Source organism: Podarcis gaigeae (assembly GCF_964106915.1).
Source record: "Podarcis gaigeae genome assembly, chromosome: 4".
NCBI classification, from domain to species: Eukaryota; Metazoa; Chordata; class Lepidosauria; order Squamata; family Lacertidae; genus Podarcis; species Podarcis gaigeae.
Genome location: NC_139677.1, coordinates 66,093,075 through 66,113,634, shown reverse-complemented (window position 1 = coordinate 66,113,634; position 20,560 = coordinate 66,093,075). Strand labels below are relative to the sequence as shown.

The following is a 20,560-nucleotide window of genomic DNA, read 5'->3' as shown; positions in this document are numbered from 1 at the left end:
TTGCAAATATAGCGCAAACTATTACACCAAGTGTAATTTGTGAAAAAAGACTAGGGATTATGTCTCTGTGTGTCTCAAGTGATCACGTTTTATCATAGCTTACATGAAAGCCACTTACCAGTCTAAGAATCATTCTGATATTGATGTAGTGTGTTCTGTTACTTGCTTGTGGCTGTTTCAGTTGGGTCTTTCTTAGAACCCAGAAACAAGTTCTCTCCAAGGAAGTGAGAAATTATGTCAAGAGTTTGTTTGACTCCAATTGGATTAAGAGGAGTTTTAAAAACTGTTGAGTTTATGTCAAGCTGACTTAGAAGAATGACAACTTCTCTTCTTCACAGAAAGGTGTTGAGGCTCAGATTAAGTGCGTCCAGGTTCTTGATTCAGGTTGGTTAGACTTTAGGTGGTAGTACTTTTATTTTGAAAAGGCACACCTTTGCTCTTTTAACCAACCTCATGAAAATAGTGAGATAAATCAGTTCAAGTGACTAGAATCTTACAACAGTAAAATGTAGTGAGCTGGTTGTGGAAGATTTGGAGCTTAGCTGTGCCAAGCAACTCCAGAATGACACACTCTGCCTCTGTTCTGGACCCCCTCTTTTTGTAGGCAGTGTTATTCCTGGAGACCTTTCTTATAACTGCCTTCGCCTTTAGTGGCTTCTTGCAGAAGGATCTGGAGTTAATTTGCATCGTTTTCCCTTCTAGAGAAGGGTTAAATTCCATTGTTCTGCTGTTGTATCAGTCACTTATGGAATACCTCAAGGAAAGGACCAAATTGTTACCCCCATTCTTTTTAAGCTTGCGTAATACTTCTGATTCACCCTGGTGAAAATGGTGGATGTTTTCTAGGGCATACTTGGGGCTTCCCTTGTCCTCTGTAAACCCTTGATCATGCCTTATTACAGTGTGATCGGGTTGCCTTGGCAGAGAAGTCAACAATGGAAAGGGTTCCCTCATTTCAGCAATTGTTTGTTACCTTCATCAGCATGAAACCTCCCCTTTGACATTTGTCTTTGTATTGAGAGATTCCAGTATGTGCAACGGTCTCTGATCGAAAATATGTCAGCATCTGGGACAACCTCTTTGTGTTGGTGTGCTTTCGACGTGGTCCTTATTTTATGCAAGGCTGTAGTATAGCAATGAGATATTTAGCTATCCATAGATTACTCATTTTCACATTAGAAGTCACGTATGCTGTACTTGCCATTCCTGAAAGCTTTTTGTATTATCACCTACTTGCTCTAATCTTAACCTTTTCCCCCTCCCATTCTCTCTAGGAATGGGCATTAACCCCCAGAATCCTCGCAGTTCAGGTCCCAACCAGGTGGGCCCGATGCCAACTCTTAGCCCAATGGGAATGACGCAGCCTCTAACTCACAGTAACCAGATGCCCTCTCCAAATGCTATGGGACCCAGTATACCTCCTCATGGGGTCCCTGGCCTGATGTCACACAATCCAATGATGGGTCATGGTTCCCAGGATCCACCAATGGTACCTCAAGGACGCCTGGGCTTCCCACAGGGGTTTCCTCCAGTACAGTCCCCTCCCCAGCAGGTGCCATTTCCACATAATGGACCGAGTGGAGGACAAGGCAACTTCCCAGCTGGAATGAGCTTCCACGGTGAGGGACCTCTGGGACGTCCCACCAGCATGCCCCAAAGTTCAACGGATCCCGCACTTTGCAAGTCTGGAGGTCCCGGAGGACCCGATTCTTTCACTGTCCTAGGAAACAACATGCCTTCAGTTTTTACCGACCCGGAGCTGCAGGAAGTGATTCGCCCTGGAGCTACTGGAATACCAGAATTCGACCTGTCCAGGATTATTCCATCAGAGAAGCCTAGCCAGACACTACAGTATTTCCCTCGTGGGGAAGTACCGGGCCGCAAGCAGCCACAGGGTGTTGGGCCTGGGTTTTCTCACATGCAGGGAATGATGGCAGAACAGAATCCGAGAATGGGGCTGGCATTAGCTGGCATGGGGGGGCCGGTGGGCGCACCTGATATTTCTCTTGGAGGAGCGTCATCCATGCCAGGTCACAACCCAATGAGACCTCCTGCCTTCCTGCAACAAGGCATGATGGGACCTCACCATCGGATGATGTCACCAGCACAACCAACCATGCCTGGCCAGCCCACTCTAATGAGCAACCCAGTAGGCATGATTCCAGGCAAGGACCGCGCTCCTACTGGGCTCTACAGCCATCCGGGACCTGTGGGTTCACCTGGTATGATGATGTCAATGCAGGGCATGATAGGACCCCAACAGAACATCATGATTCCTCCACAGATGAGACCCCGGGGAATGGCTGCTGATGTAGGAATGGGAGGATTTAGCCAAGGCCCTGGAAATCCAGGGAACATGATGTTTTAAGCTGCTACATAAGACTGGATGGTTCGATCCTTGTTGAGATGAGATTCCAGGTCCTGAGGGCTGCCTGAGAGCTCCAGGAGCACAGTTTGGCCATGCAATAGGTAAAAAAACAGACCAGAGGATGCTTTGGGAAATCTCGAATGTATGGAATTACCTGAAAACAAATGAATTCATTTTAACAGGTTGTTTTTTTAAAATTTATTTTTTAAAAATTATTTTTGTGTACTTGGATATCCTGTGATGGCACCTGCTTTGAGAATCTGTAGCTGTATTTTGAGAATTGCCATTTGTCACAAGTTGCACCATTCTCTCTGTATGTTTACGTCCTTTGGACTGGCTTCTCCCAGGACTCTTGGTTATTTTGGGGGGGTTATTTTTGTGTACTGTACTATATTGTAAAAGGGATTTTAGCAGAGACTTTAGTCTTTGGGGTGAGAGGCTGTTTACTTTTAGGTGGAAAATCCATCTTCAGAACTTTGGACTATTTTCCTTCAACTCCAATGTATAGAAAAACCAAACTACGACCTCAGAGCAGAGTATTAATGAAAAGCACAAAAGGAACTTAAGTTCAGTGAGGGGGAATCTTAAAAAAATAAATAAGTTAAGGACATATTTTTCAAATTATGGAGTGCTGTCAAGCACCTTTGTCTCTCCCTCCCACTCTTAAAAAAAAAAAAAAGCATCTTGCCCCCCCTCCCTTTACTGTCTCCTCCTCTGGCAGCTGCAATACATTGTATTATTTTTGGGGAGTATATGTAGGAGAGCCCCTTCTCATTCTGAGAGCGTTGCTACTTTCAGGAGGAGGCTGGACTTTGACACTGTTACATTCTACAGTAGTCTTACTGTTCGTTCTCCTTTTCTTAGGACCCCCCCCCCCCCGGTGACTTTATTAATGTGGGAGTGGAACAGACACTAAAAGTTAACCTGACCTTTTTTGTGGCTATCTTTTTTTTTTGTTCCCCAGCGTAAAACGTTCTCTGTGTAACCTCCATTAAATTTGGTACAAAACCACTTGCCAGGGCTGTGGTGTCAGAAAAATAAAATATATTGTTTCTTACAAAAGCTATTTCTTTCCTCCTTTGCTACAATCTAGCTTGCTTCTAAGTATGCCTGTTTGTATCAGGTTTAAAGTGCTTGCGTATGAGTTTCAGATCGCATCCTTCTGATAAGGTTTTTATGTTGCACACGGCGTAGGCTGCTTCTTAAACCCCTTTCACCCTCTCTAGGTGTAGAAGGGCATGGCTGTGCTACCAGTCTCACCTTTGTCATGGGGGCAGGTTAGCCTTAACATGGGCGCACAGGTGAAGATCCCCTAGCAGTGAGCAGCTGCTCAGGAACAGAGATATCCACTCTAGACAGGCAACCAGAAAATGAATTAAGTTGTAAAATGTTTACCTTCAGTAATCCAAAATAAGTTTCAGATGAAGATCTCCAACTCCAAAGCCTGAGTACTGATCAAGCTGTAGGTAGTAACTCCCATTTCCTCGGAATCAGTTGTAATACAATCATAGTATCAACTGAATATTTGAACAGCCATGAGTTTGGTATCTGTTTACATTCATTAGGAAAGGGCCAGTGAGCTAGCGCCTTTGTATATAAAAACCTTGAGACTTCTTACCTCTTTATTTTCAAAGTCTGTTTCAACAACTAACCTCACCTACCCCAGTATTCCTTTGGAAGATCCATATTTGTGATGTGTCAAGTTTTCTCCAGCTACACAAAACAGGTTCTTCCAGGATGCAGTTCCCTTTTACTAGAGGGAGCAAACTATTACTAACCCTATGTTTCAGGTACAGAGGTTGCTGTAGCATTTGCACTGATTTGGGTTGTCAATTTGTATTCCCTATAACCCACAGGGCACAACACCAATCTGATTCAACATGCTTCTGTTACAATAAGTAACAGCCATTTTGAATACCCAGTGACTATCCACCTGTCTTGTCTTTGGGTTAGTTATATTAACATTGCTGCCTGCTTTTAGCATTCAGTCTGACAAAGTGCTTGTATCCAATTACATCTTTCCAGGCTTCTATCGGCCCGCTTCCATGTTTTTGCATTTTAGCTAACTGTAGCATTTCCACAACAGTTCACCTCTGGCCTACCTAGCCATATCAAGCAACACTTCGGTTATAAAGTGAATATGGCAATAATTATAATAAAGTGGCTGGTTGAAGGTTCCAAGGAAAGAGACTTTGCCCTGCTAATGGCTGTAGCTTCTGACAACAGCAAGGCTATATATAGGTGTCCTGGAATGAAAGTTAAGCTCCAGTAAAATGCCTTAATTGAGAATTTTGAAAGACTAGTTTAGTGGTTCAGTTTAGCTGCTAAAGGACCACAGGGAACTTAAAACAAAGAGTAGCACTAGCTTCAGCACATTGAATGTCTTAGTGGAGCTCAAAAGCAAATGTAGCAGTAGGTGCAGAGCGGTTGGTGTCCAATTAATGTTCTCTTACTGAGAGGCAATTTTCAGGAACCCCCTGTTTCCGGGTTGGGATCTTTTGGAGCAGCTTTGGCTAGGGACAGGGATTATTTAAAATTGCCTTGCCTCCCCTTTTCACTGGTGTATGCCTTCTGTCAGCAGAGGGCTATCACTTGGCTGCCATCTGAAAGATTCCATTAATTTGAAAAACTGGGTTACAGTAACAACTTTTTGGATATTAAGCCACCACCAACTCTTACCGCAGCCAGGGACCCAATTTTCAAAATGTAGCAGCAGCATTCATCCCTGTTATACTTTACATTACTTGAACTGTCCTGTTAGCAGAGTTAAACCAGAAGTAAATGACACTTTTCTTTATGGCGTTTGAAATGTTTTAGTATTACTAATCATTTATCTCTTCTACGTCTCTTCTCACTGAGAGCAAAGCATTTTATATTCCTCTGGATTAGCACTGTAAGTTGAAAGGGCATTTAGAAAATCCTCCAGCGGACAGAGACCAGCTCTGCATCCTCTTGGAACCAGCTCCTGCGGAAAGACAAGACAAATCAACATTAACGTCACCAAACAACTGCCATTACAAGAGGCCCTTGGGCAAAAATAAAAATAAAAAAAATCTCGTACACTTTGTGGTCCTCCAGATTCTATTAGACTCCTAACAGTACCAGTCAGTGGTCAGAGATGATGGGATTTGTAGTCAAGTGACAACTAGAGGGCCAGAGTCCTGATATCCTGACATACAGCATCACTACTGCCAGCCTTGCAAAGAGAGTTGCTTTAAAAGTTACCAAAAGTTAGTTTGAAACAGGTATGAGATCCCCGCATTTCAGATTCAGTGATTTATCTGTTAACAGCCTTTGTATTTAGATGTTGTGCAAGCTAGAGTATGGAATTTGCCTCCTGCCCAAATCTCACTTGAGGTCCCATTTATATGTGTAACATCATCACCATGGAGCCTCCTACCTCTCCATTGTAGAGCAGCCGTATAAACCAGTCCTTGGAACGCTGGTAGAGTTCTACTGTCATGTCTGCTGCGTATGGAGGCCACTTGGAATCAAAGACCCCCAGAGCCAATAGCAGTGGGAAGAGGGTAACATCGTGAATAGCATACAGAGCAAGCTTTCTAAAATAAAAGAAGAAGTGACCAATAATTCAGTCTTGCTCATGACATACATTGTGTATAGCAGCCATTGCAGCTGCATTTTCCATTTACACTGAATCTCAAGTCAGTTGGTAGATGTAATAAGCTAAATTGAGAATTATCAGGCTAATAGCATTCCTTCCTCTCCTTTTTGTTCTGTCTTCCACATACAAGCACCTAGTTTGTATTTGTTCATATGAAACTGCTTTTGTGAGCTAAGTTCTACATAACTTCCATTTAAAGTTAGAATATTTACAAGTCACCTTTACCCAGTTAAAAATATATACACACATCTTAAATGGTGCAATTGTCACTGTTCCATCAACTCCTGCTCCCCTTGATTTGTCCCATTTCCCTTTTCAATGTTTTTAGCTTGTAGATGCTGCTCAATGGGATATTCTGCCAAGACCGTAAATACCAATAATCTACATACCTGGCCTTGATTTCAGGAGAGGAAGGGTTCATTGCCGCCTTAATGTTCTTCTCTATTATATTGAGTAGAGGACCAACTGACATCTTGAGAGACTCTCTAGTCAGAAATAAAACAAAACAGAGATCCATTTTTTAAAAAAAATGTTTCTAACAAGAGTTGCAACATCTTTTAACAGTTCTAGATAACTGGCAGAACTTAATCGGAATATGAGCAGGTTTAAAAGTAAAGGTTCCTGGCTAGCAGGGACACACATGACGACACACATGACTAGTCTGCACAAGAAGTCCATGTTTTAAAACAGAAGAGTGATTCTGTGTTTGTCTTGCAGATATCCCCAGGCTTACCACCCATACCATCCCTGGGACTGCTCACCTTAAATTCGATTTTGTGACATAAAGGAGTGAGTCTATAGCCCTCTGCTCAATCAGTTCCATGAAACTCTTCAGAATAGGGCAACTAGGCAGATCATGTGCCTAAAAGACAGCATAGTGTGAATTAAAATAACAACTCTAAGGCTGCAGTGACAAATGGCACCAATACTTTAGATCAGGCATGGACACACATGTGCTTATCGTTAGATATCATAACATGGACATGCACTTGAACAAGTTGTGTTAGACAAGGAACTAGGCCATTCCTCTAAGTCTAAAGACAAAGAACAATGTGAACAGATAAATATATGAATAGTTATATTACTGTTACAATAAGCAAGTGAGTGATTCCCTTTAAAAACAACAAGCCTTTAGTTTTAACTTGAACAACCTGAAAACATCTTCATGTAGAGGACAGATTTCAGTTCAAGACATATGAATGGGACCATTCATATGTCTTGATTACCATTTCCTCCCATGTCTTATGTTACCTACTACAATGCTGGCTGCCACAGTCAGGCAACATAATTACCTGAAGTGGCACAATATTCATTTTGTTTGTTTATTTAACAAATTTATATACTGCTTACTTCAAAAAGAAAGACCCAAGCAGTTTACAAAAGCAATATAAAAACCAAACAGCAAGTTACCATACATACTCGTGTATAAGCCGACCTTTTCAGCACATTTTTTATGCTGAAAAAGCTCTCCTCGGCTTGTACTCGAGTGAGGGTCCCCTTTGCCACTGTCGGAGGTGGTGGCGGTGGAGGAACGAGCAGCCCAAAAGCAGCCCTTTCTGACGGCTGCTTCCTCCTCCTCCGCCTTTGCCGCTGTCAGTTTTCTGCTTGTTTGTCTGTTAGTTGCCATCTACACGCACAGGCACTCCGGCCCACCAGGAGGTTTGTGGTGTGGTGAACTGGCTTACACTCTAGTCAGTAAGTTTTCCCAATTATTTCTGTGGTAAAATTAGGTGCCTCAGCTTATATTTGGGTCGGCTTATACTCAAGTATATACGGTACAGTAAAAAATTAAAATATAAAACCAGTAATTTTAAAACAATTGCATAATGGGTCAATGCATCTGGCTGTTAACCAGAAGGTTGGTGGTTCGAGCCCACCCTGGGACAGCGGTGGACAGGATTCCTGCATTGCAGGGGTTGGACTTGATGAATCCCAGGACCTCTTCCAACCATAGAATTCTATGAGACTGGATCAGAAGGACAACAGTAGGATAGGGGAAAGTTTACAATGAGGAACCTAGGTTTCATTTCATTTCATTTCCTACAAGTTTTAAGTATTCAGTGAGGCGTATTGTTGTACAAAAATGGCTTTCAAACTCGGCTGCAGGAAACCCTGGGGTGGTTAGAAGCATCTCGGAGAAAGAAGCTCCATAATGACGGTGCACGGCTTTTTCAGACAAATCCATAAAGAAAGGGAGCCCTGAATGTTGAAAGCACATATTTTTATTGCTGTTACATGCTTTGCTTTTACTGATAGATAATTATACTGGTTTACCCAGCTAGACTCGCAGTGTTTCCCAACCTTGTACCTCCAGCTGTTTTTGAACTACAACTCCCATCATCCCTGACTAGCAAGACCAGTGGCAAGGGATGATGGGAATTGTAGTCCAAAAACAGCTGGAGGCACAAGGTTGGGAAACACTGAGCTAGAGCATTATTTTTCCTATTACAACATTTCTAGCCTACTCTATATCTATTGATCTCAGGATAAAACAACAAAACAATCCTTGGCCACTTAAAAGCCTAAGCATCCGTAATAGTCATGTTCAGCATACAGTATTCAGTATTCCCTCTGCTGTAACTGATGTAACCCCTTAAAATGTCTCGGCATGCAAGCTTTTCCCACATCCAGTTTAATCTTTAGTGCCAAACCTGAGATAAAGTGGAGTAGCAGGCCTTTGCCAATATCCCACCTTGGACCACTTACTAGGTCCAACTCAGGATGTGTTATCTGTTCATATGATGCACTGGGGATCAATCTAATATTGGGAGCACAGATACACCCTAAGGAGGGAATTACAGAATTGGGCCCAACCCCTCCCTGATATCATACTGACTGCTTCTTGTAACCTACTTCTGTGTTATCAGGTCCTAGGTAAGATCTAAGAGAAATTCAGTCGATTAAATAATTTTACAAGCTACTTTGGAGATTTTCATAAGCAACGACAGCAAGAAAGAGCTTATCTATTTTGCCAGTGTAAAAGGCAATACATTTTGGGGGGATGGAGAGAAAGATAAAAAGGAGAAGTGTTAAAACAATTAACACAAAAGACAAAAAAATGTGATGTTTGAGGAGGGAGTTGAAGGAAGACACATGATTTCCTCTCTTGCCAGAGCTGTCTTGGTTTCCCGATTTGCAACAAGAGCTACTCTGCTGAATAGTTGCTAGCACAGAAATGGTGAACACGTGGCCTTCCATACATTGCTTGACTACAACTCCCATCACCCCTGGGCATGGGGTATTCTGGCTTGGGCTAATGGGAGCTGGAGCCCATCAGCTCCTGGGCTGCCACACTGCTCTACTTCAGCACAGCTTCTCTCACTGACCTGCATGAATCAACTTGGATGGCTAAAGAAAACAGGCTTGTTCCTATGAAGACACAGCATACCTGTTCTGCAAAAATGTTGTCAAAAAGCAGAAAGAAGTCTGCCCCATTCTTGCTGTCAAGGCCCATCTTCTCTTTAATGGTCTTCAGATCCTCCGCAATTCCTGGTTGCAGAAGAAGCACATTGGCCAGCCTCTCTCTGTCAAGGAAAAATGAAAGCTTCAGAATAATGCATAAATGGCAATCTGCACAAACTACTGTGCTTGAATCCCCCTGCTTGTTAGAAGGGAAAAAGGAGTGCAGGGCTGTTTGGCTTAAAATGATTGCTTGACCAATAGACAACTAAATGCATCAGAATTAGTTACAAAAAAGAAAGAGGTCTTAAGCACGTGAAAGTAATTTTTCATTTGTTGACTCAGATCTTTTTCAGGGCAAATAACTAAATAGCTCTTGCCTCACTAGGGCAGATGTTAATGACCAATGGTGCACTAGATGTTGCTGGACCCCACCTCCCATCAGCCAGGAGTGATGGAATTTGAGAGCCCAGCAACATCTGGAAGGGACCACAGGTTAGCTGCACCATTGTACAAGAGTAGCCTATGGCCAGGGGCACCAAGTGGGGGGGGGACGTGGGGCCAGGTCCACAGGGCATGCTTGCATCATGTGTGCACGCCACACTGATGTTGCACGGCCCCAGGCCCCTTCAATTGCAGGGACAAGGTGGCAAGCTTGCCTACAGCCACCTTTGAAAATTCCTAGTTTTGCCACAGCTTCCCTGAAAAGGAAACTGTTACGGATGCAGTTCTTAAAAGAGAAGCAGAATTGCATATGGGGTTGTTTTAGAATATAGTGATTATAATAGCATCGTATTGGCTCTGCCAGGAGTTAGGGAATTGGCGTTCACTCTCTGTCCCATGGGCTTTTGACAAGAGCGTGATCATACTTGCTTTTATTTGAGCTGACTGGGCACCAGTTACGCAGTTCACCGAATCACTAGAATTGTCAAGCAGCATATTAGAGAGCCCTTTCCCATCATAATCCCAGAGGAGCCTACAGCAAGCACAATAGCCGCTCCACAAAATGCAACCGGTCGCTACAGTATAAGTTTGGGGAAACAAATGCTATCATCTGAGCCGTTTAAGTAGTCAAGCTGTGAGACACAGAAGTATGGTAGGCTACTTCATAAGTTTTCATTCCAACTGCTTTTTTTTTTAATTGAAAATAGTCTATTCACAACATAGTTGCACAACTACTGTAACATACAATAAGAGCATGATTTGCTTTGGCCATTTTGTTCTCGTCTCACAATCTTACACGTCAGCAGCTTTTAGGCTATGGCTACATCTGACACAATCATTCCCTAAGGAGACTTTTGCAATGGCATAAAAAGTGCAGGGAAAGAGGCAAGGTAAGAATGGCAAGCCTGGGCTTGCTTCACAGAGGAACACTGGAACCGTTCTGTGAGGGATGCAACAAGCCAACCGCCCCCAGGAAGTCAGAAGGTGTCTTTCAGGTTCAAGCGTGTATGAAGGCTCAAACTGAAGCATGTGAAAATGTGCAGCTCCCCAGCCCAGCAAACCTTTGCATGCTGACTGCACAAGTTCCTGATAAAGATGATTCTGAATGCAGCTCAATCCTTCTTGCAAAAGGAGGAGCAGGGGTGGCTAGGTTATGCTCCTCTGCCCAGTTTGAACACTTCTCACATGTTCTTTTAAATGCTTGAACAGATCCAGAACCGTTCACAGGGTTTAGGGGAGCACATTGCTTTTGGCAATCAACTGATGTCATGCATATAATTTAGGTCAAGGTCTTCTGAAAGGCCTTGCTGCAATAACTACTGCACCCTCTGTCTGCACAGTGGCACCAGACAGAATGTTTGTGGCATGCTACCTGTTCATGACTTTCAGTCCATGGCAGTTCACTGGGTTGGGATAAAGGATTTCAGAGTCTGCTTCATCTGTAACTATGGTAATGGGTCCTGTACAAGACAAAAAAACATTGAATGCACTTGCAATTCATGGTTTAAAGTTTCGGGCTGTTGAGAATTAATTCAAACACATCTTGTACTGATTTAAAATAGTTTATAATCCTAGGACAATCTCTTACCCATCTCGACCCTCATTTGTGCAAAGCACATTAGGGAACTTCCCCTGCACTTGGGAGCATACAAGTCTATGCTCCCAATTACATTTGTGCTTCAAGCAAGCATTAAATCATGCCTGCAAACTAATAAGGCAAGAGCCCACTGTGCTAAATGCTCAGCAAAGCACACTTATTAACACATGCCTTCAGATACTTGTTGGTGATATATTCTGCTCTTACACAGAACGACTTACACCACATGATTCTCTTACTTGTAAATTAATTTACACCACAGCATGCCATTATCTTAATCAAAGCAGTTTGTAACAGCCACCGTTGTAAACATTGGGGTTTACAAAACCAGAAGTAAGCGCAGCGTTCTTCCCCTCCTAATCATTTCCCAATAATCAGGTTTAACACAATAAGAGTTTCTGCAAGAAACAGTGGTTTATGCACAAATGTTTTGGTAGCAGAACTTTGCAATTTACTTAATCCTAGTATCAAAACTTTTGAGATTTAACTTGTTTGTTCCATTCTTCTTTCTGGTCTCTGTGCAGCTCCACATATAAGTTTGGTGCCTGCTCAGAGCAGCATATGGAATCTTTGAGAGCTGGGTTGGTTATCTGTGGCCCTTTGGATGTGGTTGGGAACTCTAGCTCCCATCTGCTCCAGCCAGCATGGGCAATGGCCAGGGACGGTGGGAGTTTTAGTCCAGCAACATCAAGAGGACCCAAGTTACCCATCTTTCTCTAAAGCTGGGCAACTAAAGGTTCTGAATAGAGGCTCATTCCCAACCCTCAAGGTGCATGCCACACGCAGTATGGCCATTGCCTTCCCATTTAGTTTTGTTCTGGCTGCCAGTTAGCAGCATCATTTCGATCCTTCTCCTTAGGAACATAAGAAGAGCCTGCTGGATTAGCTAAGGTCCGACCTAGTCCACAATGGCTGACCAGTTGCCTATGGGAAACCCTCAGGCAGGACCTGAGTGCAACAGTGCTCTGACCACCTGCGATTCCAAGAAAATGGGACTAATAGCTGGGTCAGCCTTCCCCAATGTGCCCCCCCCCCCATGTTTTGAACCACAACTCTGATCATGGGAGTTGGGAGGAAGATGGAACTAGCCAATTTCCCTTTTTGCCCCCCTTTTCCTTCTCATTCTTTCTGCCTGCATTGTCTCTTTTTTCCTGTAAATTTTGGATTTATTTTAATAATAATAATAATAATAATAATAATAATAATAATATACCGCCCTATGCCCAGAGGTCTCAGGGTGGTTCACAGAATAAAGTCAAAATATAAAACCACAATATACATAATCAAAATAAAGAACAACCCCCCAATACCCCCCCCAAGAAAACACATTTTAAAAGGGCATAGAATGTCAATCAAATGCCTGGTTAAATAGGAACATTTTTGCCTGGTGTATAATGAAGGTGCCAGGCGAACTTCCCTGGGGAGAGCATTCCACAGACAGGGAGCCACTGCAGAGAAGGCCCGTTTTCGTGTTGCCACCCTCTGGACCTCGAGGAGGCGGCACATGAAGGAGGGCGTCAAAAGATGATCTCAGAGACTGGGTAGGTTCATATGGAAAGAGGCAGTCCTTGAGGTATTGTGGTCCTGAACCGTTTTAAGGCTTTATAGGTCAAAACCAGCACTTTGTATTGGGGCCGGAAACTAACTGGTAGCCAGTGCAGTCAGACTAGGATCGGTGTAATATGCTCAGACCGTCTTGCTCCAGTGAGCAACCTGGCCGCTGAATTTTCCATCTCCTTCAGTTCTCAAGGGTAGTAGGGTGTCAATGGTGCAATGGGCATGATGCAAGGTGTGCTGACTACGGGGGTCAAGCTCTCTGCTGTCTCAGAAACTTATGATTGATGTTTGCCTTGCCTGGGTAAAGGGAGGCATGTAGAGGATACCTGCATGCATTAACAAAGGATTGTGAAGCAGGCATGCAGCAAGAGGTATACTTGTGGGAGCAGCAGGGGTCTGGGCCCTTCTGAGGCCAGCTCTGCAACATGCTACTAGCTCCTGGGCCAGATGCAGTTGCCATGGTGAGCCCCCCCAGTGAAAACATTCCCAAAATGATGCAGTGCATGAGCTGCACCCAATTGCATGACTGTACAAATAAAAGCCCACCAACACCACAAACCTTGCAAACTACATCCTCTACCCTAGGAGTTGCAGCAAGGGAGCCAACATAGCACTCCTTTTCTGAGTAGTCACCAGTTCCTTCTAAACGTGAAATTCCTCATTTAGAGTGCAAGTGTAGCCTATCAGAATCCACTAGGGCAGTGTTTCTCAAGCTCAGGTCCCCAGCTGTTGTTAGACTACAACTCCCATCATTCCTGGCCATTGGTACTGCTAGATAGGGATGATGGGAGTTGTAGTCCAACAGCAGCTGGGGACCCAAGTCTGAGAAACACTGCACTAGGGTATGGCATAATAGACAGTGATAAACAGAAGATCTAGAAAGAGAACAGTGGTGTAAAGATCTCTGTTAGGAAAGAGACTCCAAGGCAGGACTGCGAACAGAGGAGCAAGGAGCTCCCCTTCATTGCTGACCTTCTTTCTGCTGTTGGAACAGCCCAGCTAGCAAACACCGCGTGGACTCCAGATTCCGAACAATGTTAGTGGAACGGACACTGAAAGACAGAAGGCAGCCAATGAAATGGGAACACAGTGGGCTGCTCCCTGTACAAACTGACACGGGGTGGGACTTGAGGGGTTTCAGCAATCTGTGAGCCACCAATATGGCAGTACCAAGCGCTGCTATCTGTTCTAGCTGGAGATTCTTAACAAACTGAACACAGTGGTGTGGGAAAAAGCAAGCGAGGACTTTGGATGAAACTTTGCTAAGGCTTATGATGCCGTGTGGGCTTGGAGGGAGCGGAACAGTCAGCAGAAAGAGCAAGAAAGCTGTTAGGAAGGAAATTGGAGTGTTCAGAGACTCACAAGACCTCAGAAGGTTTGAATGCTGGCGAGAGGAAATGGGTCTCCTCAATGTAACGTCTCCTTAGCCGTTTCCCCAGTGCAAACGTCTGCTGCATTCCTACTTTCGTCAGCTGGCCTGCATTCACTCCGCCCTGGGAAGAGAAAAGCTCTGTTGAATGGCTGAAAAAATAAATGGAGATGCAACATTTCCAAAGGAATACATGTTGGGTCACCTTCAGCACTGTTTTTTTGTAGCTTTCCTCGAAAGGAGAATAAGGTCTTGGCCCACCAGCCAGGTTCGTTACTGTGTAGTCAAACTTGGTTTCGGCAGGGGTCTCCAAAAGAGCAGGGTCCCATGCTACCTGTTCCAAAAACAAGGATGAAGGAAAAGAAAAAGCATTTGAGTAGGCAAACTGGGACCCTCAAATAGCTAGAAGAGGTTGACAATCCACTACTGTGGAAAATCAAATTTATTTCAGTGGGCTTAGAGGCATGGCAAACTGCAAGGTTCGTGCTAAAACATCTCATTCAATGCTCAGGCTGTGCTGCTACAAGAGGAGCAGGCAGTGACACATTTCACAATATTCTTACTCCAGGATTTTGAAATATACAAAAACATCAATGTAGGCATACTTTCTGGGTGTGCCCATACATGCTCTAATGTCTTGAAAAAGAAAAAGTGGCTGCAGCCTCAGCAATGTTTTTACAATGGCAGTAGGGAGCGCTCCTACCCCCGTGTTTGGAGAAGCAGTCAGAGCATGGCAAGGCCTTCTTGGCTGGCTCTGCTTTGTGTGTGTAACAAGAGGAGCAGCAGCAGCGAATAGCTTGTTCCTGTGTCTCATTCTTAGACTTCGTGGAGGAGTAGGAGTGGAGTCAGCCTGTGAGGAGTTTTGGGTTTGCTTTGGGGATGACTCAGAAGCCATAATGCAAAGTAGTGACTATGGGATGGGGGGGGCACAGATGGGCTCCGTGTGTTCACCCGTGTCTCCATCCCTTCTTTTTACCCCCCCCCCCACTTTGTGTGTCTTTGTCTGTTGTTCTTCTGCCTTGTGCTCGCTCTCCTTTTGTTTGGCTTCATAAGAACTGTGTTTCAATTTAATTTACTGGGTAAGCACAGCCCTAATGAAATGTGCTGCACATGCCTTATGGACACCAGCATCAGGAAGTCTTGCGAAAATAGATCTCTGCAGAACTGCCAGGGCTAAAATACTATATTCAACTCTTTTGCTGGTTAAAAAGTCAAGAGAGGATTGCTTGCAATTCTTTTAGACAGGGTTACAAATACAGAGAACCAAGTCATGGTCCTTGCTCAATGCCGCAATTATAGCATCACCTATGGCAGGTGTTCCTACCCTGCTCAGCTGATTTGTGGAGGACAAGGCTATCAATGACCACCAGCTATGGAGGCTATGTTCTACCTCCACTGTCCGAAATAAAATACCTCTGAAGACCAGTTATGTGTGGTGAGAGCACTGTTGCACTTAGGTTCTGCTTATGGTACTCCCATGGGCATCTGATGGCCACTGTGAGAACATAGTGTTAGACTAGATATGCTTCATCCAGCAGGGCTCTTAAGTTATTAAACAGCTGGTCCTCAGAGGAAAAGCTGGTAGGCTCCCAATCCTTGCCCTATTCCAAGCACTTGCCTTTAGAAACACTGCAACACAGAAAATACAAATGAGGCTTGCACATATCTGGAATGTTTAAAATATCAGGGTTTCTCTGTATTCATCCTAAGAAGCATATTTGCCATCAATAGTTCTTGGCCACTTCCCCAGAAATTCCACTTTAAAGTGTATGAGTTTCAGAACTTTAAAAAGAGCAGTCTCAATTTCTTCACAACTGCACTTCCTAATGATCTAGGTGGTAAATCTGCCAAATCTGTTCATCACCAGAAGTTATCACAAGTTGCTAGGTAGAGCCAAGAGAGGAACATGGTGCATAAGGAAAAATAAACACAACCATTAATTCTATTCCAGCTACAAAATCAAGAGGAAATGCAGGTGTTGGGTAAGTAGTTCATATACTGGGTAAGTAAAAGTTGCAATGCCTTCTCTCATCACGTGTTTATGAAAGACAGTGGCACAGACAAACTTTGATCTGGTTGAAGCAGAGTGAAAAATTTCCAAATTTGACTATACAGCCACTCTGAGCCCGGCTTTGGCTGGGGAGGGTGGGCGGGATATTAATAATAATAATAATAATAATAATAATAATAATAATAATAATTACAGGCTGATTGATGTTCACTGCTATCCTGCACTACTGCAAATGCATGTTTATGCATGCATTTCCTGAAGTTAAAAGGGCAAGAGGCAAGCACCCCAATCAAATTATTTATAGTACTTGGTTAGTTAGCCTATGGGTTGGTAACATTCAAGATAGGAGGAGATGCACAAAACAAGGCTATAGAGAATTAGCACTATAAATGAGTCACTATTCTTACTCATCAATAGGCACATAACATACATGGCCAGTGGTCAGGGATGATGATGGGAATTGTTGTCCAGCAATGTCTGCAGGACTGCACACTCCCCATCTCTGGCATACAGTTGCATTTACACCTTCCAGCGCTCACAATCTGGGGCTGCAGCACCCAGCTGGTAATGAAGGAAGCATCTCATTGTTGACAGGCAGCAGAGCAGCCCAAGTTAGCACACCCCACCAGTATGAATGGCAGGCATTAAGCAAGTGACCACAATAGAGTTGACCTCACATGGAGCTCACTCCCTTAGCTCTGCAGCAGCCCACATTTTAACATAATTCCCACGTTTGTTTCCATGTTCTCTATGCCAAGGCACTCTGGGGCAAATATCCACTTTATCAGATTGTGGTTTGGCGGTATAAAGGTGTCTTATTGCTGTACCTTCTGTACTTTGGCCTGCGTTCCGCTTGGTGGCTACTGGCACTGAGCAAAGCCAAATTTTCCACCTATGCTTCCTTCACCTGCTGCCTCGTGAAAATGCCCACACTGACAGCCCTGAGCTAGTAAACTCAGCAACCTCTGCTGCTCCTCGGACCACTTCCGCTTCCTCCAACCTGCTCCTGATGTGCCAAATGACTTTTTAGGTCAGCTGGGGGGAAAAATGCAGCACTTTCTTTAGGAATTGATTGCTGTTAGCACCAGGAATTTCCAAGCCCAGGGCATCATCAGCTCCACTAGTATTTCTGCATGAACATGCCTGATAATTATTTGGCAGGCTGCTGCTTTTCATGCCAATTTACAGCACTGGGTTATAAATACATTTTTTAAAATCACAGTGCATAATACAGTACCTGGTAGGGTTGTTACAAAGATTAGTGAGACAATGTAGCAGAGATACTTTTAACACTTAAGGACACAATATTAACATGTTCTTTTACCCCCCCCCTTTTTACCACTATCACAACCAGGCACCCCCAACTAGCTGTTTCCCTCCAGTTTGATCTTGGCTGAGGCTTGCCTGTGTTGCCCAGATCCAGGGGCAGCATCAGAGGGGGCGGTACCACTCAAAAGCCCCCACTTGCTGAGCCTCCTGGCCCTGCTGGGCATCCTTTTGTCATTGCCCAACTGCCCTCTTAGGAACAGGAAAGTTGCAAAGCATCAGCTGTGCATGCAGGAAGTCCCAAGTTCAACCCCAGGCGTTTCCAGGTAGGACTGGGGAAAGCTCCTGCCTGAAGCATAGCCAGTGTGGACAACGGATCAGCGGTCTGACTCTGTAGATCTTCCTAGCCAGCAAACAGCGAGGAGAGCAAAAGGGAACCTCACCTTGTGCTTCCCACTTGGGTGGTTGTGTGGATGGGTGTGTGTGCGCGCATGCATGCAAGTGAACAGACAGTGGGTGTGTATGTATGCTGGGGTGCTGTCTTGAATAAAATAAGGGGGGGCAGGTGACCCACAACCCCATATAATTGATCACAAGGCACTGCAGGCACACATACTATTTGAATCACAATGCCCATCAACTTGGGGGGCAGCCACCTCAAATATTTTATGGGAGGGGGGGTCAAATAATATTTTACTTACCTAGGAGTTGGCACCTATGGTGGGGGGCAAGAAGCCAAGAGGGGTCGAACCAACCCAGGGAGGGGTATATTGCTGAATGTCGCCCCCCCCCAAGCTGATGCTTCCCCCATGGCCCTTGTTTTTGGAAAGGGCCAGAGGCAAAGGGAAATGGCATGTACGCAGTGACTGCATTATTTCTGCCTGGGGTTCAAGGCGGCATAGATGGTTTCCCCTCTCCCCATTTCATCCCGACGACGACACTGGGAGGCAGGTTCGGCTGGACGGCAGACACTGCTTGGCCCAAGGTGCCCCGCTGGTGGCCGCGCGGGACGGCGAGCCCTGCTCTGCCAGCTCCGTCCCTCTCCTTCCACCCCCGGGCAGCGGGCCCCCTCACCTGCTCCACATCGGGGATGGGTCTCAGCGGAGTGCGGGCGCCGTGCCGGAAAAGAACCTGCACCAGCTTGAGCTCCAGCGGGTCGTCGTCGTCGCCGCCGCTTCCGCGCGGCGCTTTGCTCCTCCTGGGCTCGGCCAGGGCTCTCCTCTTGCTCGCTACGCAGTACGCCAGGGTGCCCAAGATGCCCACGCGAGCCCACAAACTCATGCTGACGGAGCGAGGCAGGTGGCGCGGGACCCTCGCAGCGAGTCCGAGAGCGGAGCAGCTCGCCGCTTGCGCAGCTGCCGGCAGAGTTGCGAAAGCAAAAGTTGCTGCTGCTGCTGCTGCTGCTGTTGCCTCACGGGAAACCCGCCTTCCTCTTCCAGCGCTGGCGCGAGGAAACGCCGATGCTCGCGGAACAGAGACCTCCTCCCTCCTCCCCCTTTTCAGCAACGCCGCCCGGGTGCAGCCGCTCGCCGGCAGGAGATTCGGCGCCACCCACAGGAGGACCCTGGGAAATGCGGTTTCTTCAGCCGGGCGCCTGCCCCGACCAGGAGCCACTAGAAGACTACATCTCCCAGCGGGCGTCGGGGCGCTCTTTCCCTGCCGGTCACGTGTATGGCGTGGGAGTTCCCACGGCCGGGCTTGTGAGCATGTTTCAGCCGGCGAAGTGGGAGGACAGCTTTGCCTGCGGGCTTAATCCGCCCTCTGGTTGGTCTCTGCAGCAAACATGAGAGGCAGTGGGATCTGAGAGATGTCTCGCTTCTCTCCCCAGGACCATGCACTGAACCCATATGGGCGATCTTCTTGTATTCGTCTTATTTATGCTCTCCCACCTTGCTGGGTTTTGCAGTGTGTCCAGTTTTCAAATTATTAGTGAATGCGTAGGGCACTTTATTCTGCTTTGTCCAGTTAGCTGCCATTCCTTGTCTCTGGGAAGTTCTGAACACTTTCAGCCAAATCCCACGTATGTAAGTCGAAATTTGTTCAGTGGAATTTACTTGCATAAACCCTTTCCCGATGATGGGGAGGGGGAGGATTCGCAAAACATTTGTACGTCCTTTTCATAAATATAGATTTATAAAGAATTTCTTTAAATAGGAAAACAGGACATTTCACCACAGTGTGGAAGACTATGATCAACAAGTTGTGCAGGTGCTAACTGTTGATGAGCAACTTCCAAAGTCCCTGCTTTCCATTCTTAAGTCAAAACAAAAAAAATTCCTTCCAGTAGCACCTTAAAGACCAACTAAGTCAGTTCTTGGTATGAGCTTTGAAGTGTGCATGCACACGAAAGCTCATACCAAGAACTGACTTAGTTGGTCTTTAAGGTGCTACTGGAAGGAATTTTTTTTGTTTTGACTATGGCAGACCAACACGGCTACCTATCCATTCTTAAGGTTATTGTGCAGATCGAAACTGACTTGTTCTCAGTGGCTCCAACTGAGATGTATGGGTCAACCTGTATGGGATGCCACTGAGAGGGTGGTGAGTCGTAGGACCTATTCCAGATGCTGGGATCACCAGAGGCAAGAGTTTCTGCAATATACATGCCTGCCCATCATAATATGAGCATTTCACCCATAAAGGAACAATGCTGGCTTCTCATTTGATTATACTGGCATAGGCACACACACCTGGCGGATACAGTATACTTCTGAATACCAGTTGCTGGAAACCACAGGAGATGAGAGTGCTGCTGTGCTCAGATCCTGCTTGTGGGCTTCCCATAGGCATCTGGTTGGCCTGATCCAGAAGGCCTCTTCTTCTGTTCTTCTGCGTGCATTCAGCATGATCTAAGCTCTTGTCAAGTCAGAGGAATGTGTCTGTACAACCATTCATACTCACACACCATATATATTGCTCCATGACAC

At 45.2% G+C, this 20,560-nt stretch overlaps 2 protein-coding genes across 5 annotated transcripts in view; one reads left to right on the top strand and one right to left on the bottom strand.

Annotated features, from left to right (window-relative positions):
* Window positions 1–3,430, top strand: part of BCL9 (BCL9 transcription coactivator) — a 100,933-nt gene extending 97,503 nt beyond the window's left edge. For all 4 annotated transcript variants that reach the window (XM_083736060.1, XM_083736059.1, XM_083736058.1 and 1 more), the window contains one exon: window positions 1,275–3,430. In XM_083736060.1, the coding sequence (XP_083592186.1) occupies window positions 1,275–2,368 (1,094 nt within the window). In that variant the 3' untranslated portion in view covers window positions 2,369–3,430. The remainder of the gene's footprint in view (window positions 1–1,274) is intronic.
* A 1,749-nt stretch (window positions 3,431–5,179) lies between these two features.
* On the bottom strand, window positions 5,180–19,193 carry ACP6 (acid phosphatase 6, lysophosphatidic). The gene is made up of 10 exons (XM_083737278.1): window positions 18,708–19,193; window positions 14,562–14,690; window positions 14,350–14,480; window positions 13,960–14,039; window positions 11,206–11,293; window positions 9,379–9,514; window positions 6,752–6,852; window positions 6,380–6,475; window positions 5,769–5,928; window positions 5,180–5,333 (listed from the first exon to the last, which is right to left on the bottom strand). Exons 1-10 carry the CDS (start codon window positions 18,912–18,914, stop codon window positions 5,220–5,222), a joined length of 1,242 nt encoding a protein of 413 aa, XP_083593404.1. The 5' UTR covers window positions 18,915–19,193; the 3' UTR covers window positions 5,180–5,219.
* Between the last annotated feature and the right edge of the window lie 1,367 nt (window positions 19,194–20,560).